General features: G+C 48.1%; 1 protein-coding gene across 1 annotated transcript in view; it reads left to right on the plus strand.

Annotated features, from left to right (window-relative positions):
• Positions 1–1,791: 1,791 nt before the first annotated feature.
• LOC134936635 (tumor necrosis factor receptor superfamily member 10A-like) overlaps positions 1,792–15,007 on the plus strand; it is a 68,748-nt gene continuing 55,532 nt past the window's right edge. Inside the window, exons 1-2 of the mRNA XM_063931773.1 lie at positions 1,792–2,067; positions 8,501–8,597. Coding sequence (XP_063787843.1) covers positions 1,828–2,067; positions 8,501–8,597 — 337 coding nt within the window. The 5' untranslated portion in view covers positions 1,792–1,827. The remainder of the gene's footprint in view (positions 2,068–8,500; positions 8,598–15,007) is intronic.

Raw genomic sequence — 15,007 nt, forward strand, 5'->3', positions numbered from 1 at the left:
CAGCTGCCTATGGGCGGCTTCCACTGGAGGGAGGCACGCTTCCACTAAACGTACTTTTAAAAAAAATCAACTGCCATTGGAAGGATGCGCCCACAGATTATGTGTCCCAGGCAATCCCCCCCCCTCCCCCCCCGCATCCCCCGAGCCTGTCACTTCCACACACAACATGCTGTTCGGCTCCGTCGCCGCCTCCTCCGATTCCAGTCAAACAGCAGAATAGCCGCTGTTCTGCCGCTTGACTGGGATCGGAGGAGGCGGCGACGGAGCCAAACAGCATGTTGTGTGTGGAAGTGACAGGCTCGGGGGATGCGGTGGGGAGCGGGCGCAGTTTATCCTGATGGAGTGGAGTAAGCAGCGGAGCCCAGCCAAGCATGCTGCTGCGGCTGTGTGCGGTAGTGACTCAGAGTCAGGGGCTGCTTCTCAGGATGGAGACACTGAGGAGCGGAGGAGGCGGAGGCGGCGGGGCAGAGCCGTGAATGCTGCAGCTGTGCGGCTAAGTGATGGGCTCGGGAGATGCCAGGGAGCAGAGGATGCAGGGAGCAGTGGTGGATAAGCAGCCCGAATCCTGGAGATCAGGTCACTGCACCCTGCTGGCCTCTCCCTGCTTTGCCATGTTAACCCGAAGACCCTTTGTCACAACAGCGGTGCACACGGTTGGTAAAAGCAGAAAACAATTGGCCAGAGTGTGGACAGGAGCGCAGTATGTGTGTGTATATGTGCAATGCATGCTGTATATATATATATATATATATATGTATGCATGCTATATGTGTGTGATATTTGTGTGCATGCTGTGCCTGTGTATATATCTATATGTGTGTGTGTGTGTGTGTGTTGTATGTGTGTATATATATGCATGCTGTATGTGTGTGTGTATCTATGTGCATGCTGTATGAGTGTGCGTGATATGTATGTGTATATGTGAGTGTGTATATATCTGCATGTAATATGTGTGTATATGTGGACGCACTGTATTCCCCTATCGCAGACACATAGCATTCAGTTTCTGCGGCCCTATGAGGGGGTTCAGTATAAAATACGGTCGGCCGGGATGCCGTCCGTCAGTATACAGACAACAGCATCCTGACGTCAGTATGCCAGCAGCAGGGTGAGTGCAAAGAGTCCGCTTACGGGCTCGATGCACTCGCCATGCTTCAGCCTTGGTGGCATGCTACGCTTGCCACAGGTTCTATTCCCACTCTATGGGTGTTGTGGACACCCAGAAGTGGGAATAGCCCGTTAGCTGGTATTCCGGCTGTCAGAAGTGTCAGCAGTCGGGATCCCAGCGTCGGTATCCTGACCGTCGCCAACTTAACTGCATCCCCTATGAGGAGCCCTATTAACAATTGCAGGCTTTTCAGCCCACAGTATTATTAACAATGAGATATAGTGCCTATCTATAATATAAAACAACAGATTGTGATACTGTATTATACTGTACCTTACCTGGTTTTGGGACTGGGTTCATTTTAACATGTCATTTATGTAATACTGTAAATATCTAGTTTTTCTTTTTCTGCTATTTGCACAGCCTCTAGATCACACCTCACACTTCACGTCTTTATTAGAACTAATTTTTACTAATAGAGGGGGAAGAGGGGAAGGCTGTAGGCTGAACTTTTGCCTAGGGTGCCAAAAAACCTAGCACCGGCCCTGTGCATGGGACACTTCAGCATAATAATTCACTTCACTAAAATCAGAGTTGCAGCCAGGGCAGGACAGGCAGTGGTGTCACTGGGCGTCTTATGTGGAAATAGGCGGGACAGTAGACATGTAAGCCAGCCCGGAATATAAAAGAGGAGTGCGGAAGACACAGCTCGGTAGTGAATGTCACTGGCCGGACTAATCGCTGCCGCCTGGTATCGCTGTCTCCTATACGCGCTCTGTGTGTCCTCCTATCCCGCGACTCTGCCTCCGCTCTGCCTGGTACAACGTGTAGCCGCTGACAGTGACAGTGACACCGTGCGGGGTCTCCCAGTGTCCATGGGCCCAGCTGGGGCAGCGACACTCGGACATGTGGTTTTGGGACTGACCCGGCGAGACATGACCCTCCTCCTCCTTCTCCTGGTGAGTTACCGGCTGTGAGTGTGACACGGACGGGTTAGTTAGGGAATACATTGCCTGTACAGAGGGTTGCACAGATGAGCATAAATCAGAAAATAATGCAACGTAAAGGGCAACAGCTAGAAATAAAGTGGAACTCAACTGCATGACTGGATTTCATGAACTTTGCAATTGTGTGATTTAATTAACGTCATCATTTTATTTGCACGTAGAGTAGGAGATGTAGTTTTACTGACTTACACCCCTGTTCGTTCTGTCTGTGCTGCTTCTGGTCGGTGTCTGGTAATAATAAAGTATGTTATTAGTATGACCTTATTTATTCTATGTGCTGAATGATGGGTTTAGGAATACGCTCCCCTCACTTTGGAGAAACTTTATAGAAATGGAATACATATGTTTTTCTGGCAGATGGGATGCCGGCAGCAAGTCACACTTCAGGACCGCCATGGTTGCCATACTTCGGGTGCAGTGGCTCGCTTCGCTTGACACAGGTTATATTCCCACACACTGGTGGCGTGAACCCACCAACCTTGTGGTAATAATCTATGGTGGTCTGGATTCCATCAACCGGTATTTCACTGGCTGTCGGGATTCTGGTGTCGATCTCCTGAACGCCGGGATCCTGACAGCCGGTATATTAACTGCATCCCATAAAAATGTATGGGATATAAAGTATCACTGTGTTAGGGGCCTGTTTATTTGAGTGATACACAGCCAGTAGCAACGTTAGCCACTATCAACCATGAGTCCTGTAGGATTACATCATATGGCGCAGGGGCCTAATTCAGATGCAGTCGCAATTCCAACGCAGCAGCGATCCTATTCAGTGACGGAACTATAAGGCAGTGTAAGTGAAGCAGTTGCCCACAAAGCCATCGTAACAATCTCAGCAACTGCGTACTCCATCACTACTGAGTCAGAGATGCACCATGTTTTATGCATACGAGATTGCAGGCGCACTGTGAGACACACCCGGAAATGCCCACGCCTGCGTTTTTGCAGACTCAGCCCGTTACCTCCACAAACGGCATCCCCCTGTCAATCACTTTGCGGCTGATTCTTCACTACGAGCTGCACCGCATAGGTACCTTGTTGCGTGTGCACTGCTGCCGCGACGCACGCGTAGCCTACCGTGAATCGCTCAGTTGTGACACCATTGCGACCTCATCTGAATCAGAACCAGTGTTACCCAACTTTGCAGACACCCTACCTGTCTAATAAAAATGTTCCAGGTAGCTTTTGTCGTAGAAAATACCCCATAGAGGTATATTTACTAAAGGTCGATTTATTTTTTATTTATTTTTGTTTCATTGGTTTTTATCATTTACGAATTGATAAAAATATATAAATCGATGTCATGTCTCAGGGACTAAAACACACATTTACTAACAATTAGAAGTTAATATAAAAAATATTCTGTTATTAAATGTGTGTTTTAGCCCCTGAAAAGCAACATCGATTTAGATCAATTTTCATCAGTTTAGTATCAATAGAAGTCAGCCTTTAGTAAATGTACCCCTTAAGGGGGGTACACACGGGGAAGATGTGTGCTGAGCAAGGGGGAGGATGCTCATTTCACGCAGTGGTGAAATTAGGGATCTCACTAGATTTGGCATGCATGCCAAATCTAGAGCCGGCACCCTACACACAGAAAGATCCGTGCTTAATTTCTAAGCAATCCAGTCAGATGTTGTCTTTAGTGTCTGCTGTGTTTTATTTCATTTTTATTTATTTTTATGTATTGACCAACTACACCTCCTTTATGTTGGATGCAGTTCTCTAGTATAGTATCTGTTTTGTATAGAAAGCCCAGTACTAGTTACCTTGTTCTGTGTGCTCCATGTTGGGCTACAGTGTTTAGGTCCCACGAGAAAACCTTAGGGCTATTGCACATACACCGGTTTTGTACAATGGCCCTCATTCCGAGTCGTTCGCTCGGTATTTTTCATCGCATCGCAGTGAAATTCCGCTTAGTGCGCATGCGCAATATTCGCACTGCGACTGCGCCAAGTATCTTTGCTATGAAGAAAGTATTTTTACTCACGGCTTTTTCATCGCTCCGGCGATCGTAATGTGATTGACAGGAAATGGGTGTTACTGGGCGGAAACACGGCGTTTTATGGGCGTGTGGTTGAAAACGCTACCGTTTCCGGAAAAAACGCAGGAGTGGCCGGAGAAACGGGGGAGTGGTTGGGCGAACGCTGGGTGTGTTTGTGACGTCAAACCAGGAACGAAAAGCACTGAACTGATCGCACAGGCAGAGTAAGTCTGAAGCTACTCTAAAACTGCTAAGTAGTTTGTGATCGCAATATTGCGAATACATCGGTCGCAATTTTAAGAAGCTAAGATACACTCCCAGTAGGCGTAGGCTTAGCGTGTGTAACTCTGCTAAATTCGCCTTGCGACCGATCAACTCGGAATGAGGGCCAATGTACAATGCAAAAACACGTACAATACAGTCACCAAACCTACTTGTGTCCCAACCCTGTATCAGTACTAATACACTCACTCCTGGGAATAAATATGGTATGCTTTATGGAAAGACTAGCCTTAGTTTTGTGGTATTTAGACATATATATATATATATTCCGCATTCCGTGCGCGGACAAAATAATATGATTAATCAGTCAGTTGTCGGTACACACTCAAGCACTCTCTCATTTCATAGTAAACACCTCAGTGTACATAACGCAAGTTGTATGTTAATCATACTATGTTCCTGAATTCTCTTGCAGCTTCTCAGTTTCGTCTTTCTCTTCCCCTTCTTTCCTTGCTGTTTACATCCCCTCTTTCACCCCCACACACTTTTGTTTTCTCTTTCATTCCCCCCCCCCCCCCACCCCATTCTTTTGTTTTCTGTACCCTCATCCTTTTTTTTTCTCAGCCTTCTCTCCTTTTATCTTTCTCACCCTTTCCTCTCTTTCTCACCCCCTTTTTTCTTTCTTGCTTCTCACTCTCCTTTTTCTTTCTCGCTCCCTTCTCCTTTTTCTTTCTTCTGCCCCTGACGTAAGAAGTTACAAAGAATGACGTTATCTCGATCTACTCTAAACTTGAAAAGAAAGTGTTTAATGCAATATGTACAATGTTTAATATAAAAGCAGAATAAATCAATTTGACAGTGTCCCTTGTGTGAAACATGCAACAATGGTTCTCTTCTCAACTCGTCCAAAGCCTGTACATGCTGGATGACGTATCATTTGTTATTTAGTATTCTTCATTTCTATGTTATATGTAATTCCTCTTATTTTTGCTTATTTACCCATTTCTGTGGAAATAAAATGTACCTTCTGTAGCGATGATATTCATGGCTCAAACATGAGCATGTACAGTATATTAAACATGCAAATGTACTATTAGGTAAAGAAAGGTATATAAGGATGGTGTAATGGTTAGCATTGCTGCCTCAAGGCACTGAGGACATGAGTTCGATTCCCACCATGGCCTTATCTGTTTGGAGTTTGTATATTCTCCCTGTGCTTGCGCCGATTTCCTCCGGGTCCTCCGGTTTCCTCCCAGAAACAAAAAATATACTGGTAGGTTAATTGGCTCCCACCAAAAAAAAAAAGAACCCTGGTGTGTATGTGCGTGCACATGTGATAGTGAATATAGGGGTACATTTACTGAGCAGTGATAAGAGCGGAGAAGTGAGCCAGTGGAGAAGTTGCCCATGGCAACCAATCAGCACTGAAGTAACATTTATCATTTGCATACTATAAAATGATACAGAGCTGCTGCTTGGTTGATGGGGAAATTTCTCCACTGGCTCACTTCTCCGCTCTTATCACTGCTTAGTTCCCCATAGTATGTTATACTCTGCTTTCTAGTGCCGCTGCTTGTTACGTAACGCAGCCTGAGCCTCTCCAGATAGCAGGACATGTTAGGACTTGTTTGCTCACCCCTGTTAGAAGGCGATTGCTTTTAAAACTATATAATAGAGTATCAGCACAGGTTTGTACTTATGTTACCATACGTTATTACTGGAGCAGCCCTGATACAAGTTACAATCGAACAAAAAGCGGTACATTGACTACATTCCTGTACAGAACTCCATTCAGTCTTTGCCAAAGCATGCTGTATTAGGCAAGCCCTGTTCTCTCCTGGAGCCCATTACCCTCCCTAATAAATAATATATGCTAAGGGAATGCATTCGGAAGCTTTGGTGCAAGCATAGGGATCATCCTACAGGGCAGCACATCGCTGTTCCTAGATGTCACATGGGAGTGTGAGAAATAGAAGCTGTCAAGGCAATTGCCACATAGTATCTAACCAGTTTTTCCTCTCTGCACATGTGACAAGTATGAATGAAATACCGTAAACTTCTATGACGCACTTTTTTGCGTAGCTATTTTCCAACAGGCTCTGAATGCTGCTTGCGTAGAAAATGTGTAGGCAGAGCCCATTCCTATCAATTGGGGGAAAAGCACTGGAGGAAGAAGGCAGAATAATATGATACTACCCTTAGGGCCAGGTCACCTGGACATTCTAGAATGCTATGAATTTCTGATTAGGAAATCAGGGGTCTATATAGAGGATAGCACTAAGAGAGGCTCACGGCACATAATATATATTCCCTGCTGCCAATTGGCCAGCCTGAATGTGTCTGGCACTGCTGTTACTGTATATGTTAGGCACTGACATCACTGCACCCACCTGGTAGTGACAGGAACAATTAGGTCCAGCGATTGGCTAATGATCCCAACTGATCACTCATATGGGGGTGATAGCTAAAGATAATTTATCGTAGAAACATAGAATTTGATAAGAACCACTTGGCCCATCTAGTCTGCCCGTGTACACGCACACTTATGGGCCCTACACACGGGCAGATTTCACTGCACGATATGAACGTTCTCGTTCATTAATGAACGAGAACTCGTTCATATCGTGCAGTGTGTAGGCACCAACGATAAACGATGCACGGCCCCGTGCTCATTAATAGTTGGTGCCCCGTCGCTTATGCATGCGAGCCAATATGGACGAGATTGTCCATATTAGCCTGCAGTGGTATGGAGCCGGGTGACAGGGGGGAGTGAAGAAACTTCACTCCCCCCCGTCACTCCCCCCCCCCCGCGCCGCCAGGTCGCCATTCGGCCGTATCTGCCAGTGTGTAGGGCCCATTACACACTAGGGTTAACTTTTGTCAGGAGCCAGTTAACCTACCAGTATATTTTGGGATTGTGGGAGGAAACCCACGCAAGTGCGGGGAGAATATACAAACGCCACACTTAGGGCCGTGGTGGGAATAGAACCCAGAAAGCCAGTTCTGTGAGGCAGTAATGCTAACTTCTACACCATCCATACTGCCACTTCAATAAATGCCAACTCCATACTCACTAAATAGTAGGGTGCACAGAAACTGCAGCATGCACATTATTAGCGATCAGTGGGCATAGGAGACAGAGGTTACCACAGAGGTCCAGATTCTATATAATGACAGGTGTTCTAGCGGATACTGACGCCGGAATCCCAGTAGCGGGCAAAATGCCGTCCACCACACGATATTCCCACTGGTGGTGGGACCACGCCACCACCCAAGTGGGAATATAACCGGGCTTGAAGCGTGGCGAGCGCAGTGGGCCCGTGAGGGGACTTGCTGCCGAGATTACAGCTGACAGGATGCCGCTGTCATTATAGTATGTATTCCATTCTAGCTGCATCCATCATTCACAGTACACAGCTGACCACATGAGGAAACATACTGTGGTGTTACCGGGGGCGGGATGTACTAAGCGGAAAATGCGGTAAACTCCCTGTTTACCGCATTTTCCTGATGTACTAACCCCCGGCCGCTGGCGTACGTCCATAGAAGCCTATGGGCTTCTCTCCGCGGCGCTGTGTGAGGGATCCGATCGGATCCCTCCCAGCATGCCCTGTGGCCGCCCCCGTCACCCCGCGCATGCGCAGACTGACTCCTGGGGCCGAATCCCGGAAGTCAGGCTGCCGCTGCGCATCGCGGAGGACAGCTCTTATCGGAAGAGCTGTCCTCCGCAATGCTGATCGCATATGTTAGTACATATGCGATCAGCATCGTGGTGTGGGGCGGCGATGGGCGGGGATGTACATTAGTACATCCCGCCCCCAGTGTGTAATCTATTAACGTATGGTCTGAGAAGCAGAAAGTTACTTCCTGTTAATGACGTGGGGAGCTGCTCATTTGCTCCTAGGGCTGGCAGGGAACTTGATGGCTGCCATCCATGCTCCCGCTGTGCGTGACAGATGTGCTATACTGCCATGAACCTACAAGTATGCTGTGTTTTGTCAATAAAGATGTTTCAATTATTGATTTGTCTTTATGTTAGTGTTGTGTCATGCTTTCCCAGAAAGGGGTAAAACAACGCCACACCGCAGCTGTATGGCAAGCTGACGGATGCTGTAGAATAATAAGTCAGGGATGTAGAAGAGGCAATATACTCACTAGGATACCTCTCATCTGCAGGTGACGTCACATGTGTACAGCCGACCCCATGGAATATTATCAGGGGATGATCGCTACTACATGAACGGAAACATCCGATGTCTCCGCTGTCCTCCAGGTAATGCCCCTCCCCTAAGGTGTATCGCTTTCTCTTTCTGACTTTATGGAATATTATCAATTCAGAATCGTCTTGAGAGGATATTAGCATTTCTCTGACGTCCTAAGTGGATGCTGGGGACTCCGTCAGGACCATGGGGATTAGCGGCTCCGCAGGAGACAGGGCACAAAACTAAAGCTTTAGGATCAGGTGGTGTGTACTGGCTCCTCCCCCTATGACCCTCCTCCAAGCCTCAGTTAGGTTTTTGTGCCCGTCCGAGCAGGGTGCAATCTAGGTGGCTCTCTTAAGGAGCTGCTTAGAAAAAGTTTTTAGGTTTCTTATTTTCAGTGAGTCCTGCTGGCAACAGGCTCACTGCATCGAGGGACTTAGGGGAGAGAAGTTCAACTCACCTGCGTGCAGGATGGATTGGCTTCTTAGGCTACTGGACACCATTAGCTCCAGAGGGAGTCGGAACACAGGTCTCACCCTGGGGTTCGTCCCGGAGCCGCGCCGCCGACCCCCCTTGCAGATGCTGAAGATTGAAGGTCCAGAAACCGGCGGCAGAAGGCTTTTCAGTCTTCATGAAGGTAGCGCACAGCACTGCAGCTGTGCGCCATTGTTGTCACACACTTCACACCAACGGTCACGGAGGGTGCAGGGCGTTGCTGGGGGCGCCCTGGGCAGCAATGTATAATACCTTATTCTGGCTAAAAATACATCACATATAGCCCCTGGAGGCTATATGGATGTATTTAACCCCTGCCAGGTCTCAGAAAAACGGGAGAAGAAGCCCGCCGAAAAGGGGGCGGGGCCTATTCTCCTCAGCACACAGCGCCATTTTCCCTCACAGAAATGCTGGTGGGAAGGCTCCCAGGCTCTCCCCTGCACTGCACTACAGAAACAGGGTTAAAACAGAGAGGGGGGGCACTTATTTGGCGATATGTATATATATATATTAAAATGCTATAAGGGAAAAACACTTATATAAAGGTTGTCCCTGTATAATATAGCGTTTTTGGTGTGTGCTGGCAAACTCTCCCTCTGTCTCCCCAAAGGGCTAGTGGGGTCCTGTCCTCTATCAGAGCATTCCCTGTGTGTGTGCTGTGTGTCGGTACTTGTGTGTCGACATGTATGAGGACGATGTTGGTGAGGAGGCGGAGCAATTGCCGGTAATGGTGATGTCACTCTCTAGGGAGTCGACACCGGAATGGATGGCTTATTTAAGGAATTACGTGATAATGTCAACACGCTGCAAGGTCGGTTGACGACATGAGACGGCCGGCAAACCAATTAGTACCTGTCCAGGCGTCTAAAACACCGTCAGGGGCGTTAAAACGTCCTTTTTACCTCAGTCGGTCGACACAGACACGGACACTGACTCCAGTGTCGACGGTGAAGAAACAAACGTATTTTCCTTTAGGGCCACACGTTACTTGTTAAGGGCAATGAAGGAGATGTTACATATTTCTGATACTACAAGTACCACAAAAAAGGGTATTATGTGGAGTGTGAAAAAAATAAGAATTTACTTACCGATAATTCTATTTCTCGGAGTCCGTAGTGGATGCTGGGGTTCCTGAAAGGACCATGGGGAATAGCGGCTCCGCAGGAGACAGGGCACAAAAAGTAAAGCTTTCCGATCAGGTGGTGTGCACTGGCTCCTCCCCCTATGACCCTCCTCCAAGCCTCAGTTAGGTACTGTGCCCGGACGAGCGTACACAATAAGGGAGGAATTTTGAATCCCGGGTAAGACTCATACCAGCCACACCAATCACACCGTACAACTTGTGATCTAAACCCAGTTAACAGTATGATAACAGAGGAGCCTCTGAAAGATGGCTCCCTACAACAATAACCCGAATTAGTTAACAATAACTATGTACAATTATTGCAGATAATCCGCACTTGGGATGGGCGCCCAGCATCCACTACGGACTCCGAGAAATAGAATTATCGGTAAGTAAATTCTTATTTTCTCTATCGTCCTAGTGGATGCTGGGGTTCCTGAAAGGACCATGGGGATTATACCAAAGCTCCCAAACGGGCGGGAGAGTGCGGATGACTCTGCAGCACCGAATGAGAGAACTCCAGGTCCTCCTTAGCCAGAGTATCAAATTTGTAAAATTTTACAAACGTGTTCTCCCCTGACCACGTAGCTGCTCGGCAAAGTTGTAATGCCGAGACCCCTCGGGCAGCCGCCCAAGATGAGCCCACCTTCCTTGTGGAGTGGGCCCTTACAGATTTAGGCTGTGGCAGGCCTGCCACAGAATGTGCAAGTTGGATTGTGCTACAGATCCAACGAGCAATCGTCTGCTTAGACGCAGGAGCACCCATCTTGTTGGGTGCATACAATATAAACAACGAGTCAGATTTTCTGACTCCAGCTGTCCTTGCAATATATATTTTCAATGCTCTGACAACGTCCAGTAACTTGGAGTCCTCCAAGTCACTTGTAGCCGCAGGCACTACAATAGGCTGGTTCAGATGAAATGCTGACACCACCTTAGGGAGAAAATGCGGACGAGTCCGCAGTTCCGCCCTGTCCGAATGGAAAATCAGATATGGGCTTTTGTAAGATAAAGCTGCCAGTTCTGACACTCTCCTGGCCGAAGCCAGGGCTAGTAGCATGGTCACTTTCCATGTGAGATATTTCAAATCCACATTTTTTAGTGGTTCAAACCAATGAGATTTTAGAAAGTCCAAAACCACATTGAGATCCCACGGTGCCACTGGAGGCACCACAGGAGGCTGTATATGCAGCACTCCCTTAACAAAAGTCTGGACTTCAGGGACTGAAGCCAATTCTTTCTGGAAGAAAATCGACAGGGCCGAAATTTGAACCTTAATAGATCCCAATTTGAGACCCATAGACAATCCTGATTGCAGGAAATGTAGGAATCGACCCAGTTGAAATTCCTCCGTCGGAGCACTCCGATCCTCGCACCACGCAACATATTTTCGCCAAATGCGGTGATAATGTTGCACGGTTACTTCCTTCCTTGCTTTAATCAAAGTAGGAATGACTTCTTCCGGCATGCCTTTTTCCTTTAGGATCCGGCGTTCAACCGCCATGCCGTCAAACGCAGCCGCGGTAAGTCTTGAAACAGACAGGGACCCTGCTGAAGCAAGTCCCTCCTTAGAGGTAGAGGCCACGGATCTTCCGTGATCATCTCTTGAAGTTCCGGGTACCAAGTCCTTCTTGGCCAATCCGGAACCACTAGTATCGTTCTTACGCCTCTTTGCCGTATAATTCTCAATACTTTTGGTATGAGAGGCAGAGGAGGAAACACATACACCGACTGGTACACCCAAGGCGTTACCAGCGCGTCCACAGCTATTGCCTGCGGATCTCTTGACCTGGCGCAATACCTGTCCAGTTTTTTGTTGAGGCGAGACGCCATCATGTCCACCATTGGTCTTTCCCAACGGGTTACCAGCATGTGGAAGACTTCTGGATGAAGTCCCCACTCTCCCGGGTGAAGGTCGTGTCTGCTGAGGAAGTCTGCTTCCCAGTTGTCCACTCCCGGGATGAACACTGCTGACAGTGCTATTACATGATTCTCTGCCCAGCGAAGAATCCTTGCAGCTTCTGCCATTGCACTCCTGCTTCTTGTGCCGCCCTGTCTGTTCACATGGGCGACTGCCGTGATGTTGTCCGACTGGATCAACACCGGTTTTCCCTGAAGCAGAGGTTCTGCCTGGCTTAGAGCATTGTAGATTGCTCTTAGTTCCAGAATGTTTATGTGAAGAGAGGTTTCCAGGCTCGTCCACACTCCCTGGAAGTTTCTTCCTTGTGTGACTGCTCCCCAGCCTCTCAGGCTGGCGTCCGTGGTCACCAGGATCCAATCCTGTATGCCGAATCTGCGGCCCTCCAATAGATGAGCACTCTGCAACCACCACAGAAGAGATACCCTTGTCCTTGGAGACAGGGTTATCCGCTGGTGCATCTGAAGATGCGACCCTGTGACAAGCTCGGATAACTCCTTGGCTTTTTCCTCCGGGAGAAAAACCTTTTTCTGAACCGTGTCCAGAATCATCCCTAGGAACAGCAGACGAGTTGTCGGCATTAACTGGGATTTTGGAATATTCAGAATCCACCCGTGCTGTTTTAGCACTTCTTGAGACAGTGCTAATCCCATCTCTAGCTGTTCTCTGGACCTTGCCCTTATCAGGAGATCGTCCAAGTATGGGATAATTAATACGCCTTTTCTTCGAAGAAGAATCATCATCTCGGCCATTACCTTTGTAAAGACCCGAGGTGCCGTGGACAATCCGAACGGCAGCGTCTGAAACTGATAGTGACAGTTTTGTACGACGAACCTGAGGTACCCCTGGTGTGAGGGGTAAATTGGAACGTGGAGGTACGCATCCTTGATGTCCAAGGATACCATAAAGTCCCCTTCTTCCAGGTTCGCTATCACTGCTCTGAGTGACTCCATCTTGAACTTGAACTTCTTTATGTACAGGTTCAAGGACTTCAGATTTAGAATAGGTCTTACCGAGCCATCCGGCTTCGGTACCACAAATAGAGTGGAATAATACCCCTTTCCTTGTTGTAGAAGAGGTACCTTGACTATCACCTGCTGAGAGTACAGCTTGTGAATGGCTTCCAAGACCGTCTCCCTTTCGGAGGGGGACGTTGGTAAAGCAGACTTCAGGAAACGGCGAGGTGGATCTGTCTCTAGTTCCAACCTGTATCCCTGAGATATTATCTGCAGGATCCAGGGATCTACCTGCGAGTGAGCCCACTGCGCGCTGAAATTGTTGAGACGACCGCCCACCGCCCCCGAGTCCGCTTGAGAAGCCCCAGCGTCATGCTGAGGCTTTTGTAGAAGCGGGGGAGGGCTTCTGTTCCTGGGAAGGAGCTGCCTGTTGCTGTCTCTTCCCCCTTCCTCTGCCTCGTGGCAGATATGAATATCCCTTTGCTCTCTTGTTTTTAAAGGAACGAAAGGGCTGCGGTTGAAAAGTCGGTGTCTTTTTCTGTTGGGGAGTAACTTGAGGTAAAAAGGTGGATTTCCCGGCTGTAGCCGTGGCCACCAAATCTGATAGACCGACTCCAAATAACTCCTCCCCTTTATACGGCAAAACTTCCAAATGCCGTTTTGAGTCCGCATCGCCTGACCACTGTCGCGTCCATAAACTTCTTCTGGCCGAAATGGACATAGCACTTACCCGTGATGCCAGTGTGCAGATATCCCTCTGTGCATCACGCATATAAAGAAATGCATCCTTTATTTGCTCTAAAGACAGTAAAACATTGTCCCTATCCAGGGTATCAATATTTTCAATCAGGGACTCTGACCAAGCTACTCCAGCACTGCACATCCAGGCTGTCGCTATAGCTGGTCGTAGTATAACACCTGTATGTGTGTATATACTTTTTTGGATATTTTCCATCCTCCTATCTGCTGGATCTTTAAGTGCGGCCGTCTCAGGAGAGGGTAACGCCACTTGTTTAGATAAGCGTGTGAGCGCCTTGTCCACCCTAGGAGGTGTTTCCCAGCGCGCCCTAACCTCTGGCGGGAAAGGGTATAAAGCCAATAACTTCTTTGAAATTAGCATCTTTTTATCGGGGGCAACCCACGCTTCATCACACACCTCATTTAGTTCTTCTGACTCAGGAAAAACTATAGGTAGTTTTTTCACACCCCACATAATACCCTGTTTAGTGGTACCTGTAGTATCAGCTAAATGTAACGCCTCCTTCATTGCCAAAATCATATAACGTGTGGCCCTACTGGAAAATACGGTTGATTCGTCACCGTCGCCACTGGAATCAGTGCCTGTGTCTGGGTCTGTGTCGACCGACTGAGGCAAAGGGCGTTTTACAGCCCCTGACGGTGTTTGAGGCGCCTGGACAGGCACTAATTGATTGTCCGGCCGTCTCATGTCGTCAAACGACTGCTTTAGCGTGTTGACACTATCCCGTAATTCCATAAATAAAGGCATCCATTCTGGTGTCGACCCCCTAGGAGGTGACATCCCCATATTTGGCAATTGCTCCGCCTCCACACCAATATCGTCCTCATACATGTCGACACACACGTACCGACACACAGCAGACACACAGGGAATGCTCTTAACGAAGACAGGACCCCACTAGCCCTTTGGGGAGACAGAGGGAGAGTTTGCCAGCACACACCAAAGCGCTATATATGACAGGGATAGCCTTATAATAAGTGCTCCCTGTGTAGCTGCTTTTATAATACAATTTTTGCCACTATTTTGCCCCCCCTCTCTTGTTTTACCCTGTTTCTGTAGTGCAGTGCAGGGGAGAGACCTGGGAGCCGTCCTGACCAGCGGAGCTGTGTAAGGAAAATGGCGCTGTGTGCTGAGGAGATAGGCCCCGCCCCTTTTCCGGCGGGCTCGTCTCCCGCTCTTTAGTGGATTCTGGCAGGGGTTAAATATCTCCATATAGCCCCCGGAGGCTA

Source organism: Pseudophryne corroboree, chromosome 6 (assembly GCF_028390025.1).
Source record: "Pseudophryne corroboree isolate aPseCor3 chromosome 6, aPseCor3.hap2, whole genome shotgun sequence".
Taxonomy (NCBI): Eukaryota; Metazoa; Chordata; class Amphibia; order Anura; family Myobatrachidae; genus Pseudophryne; species Pseudophryne corroboree.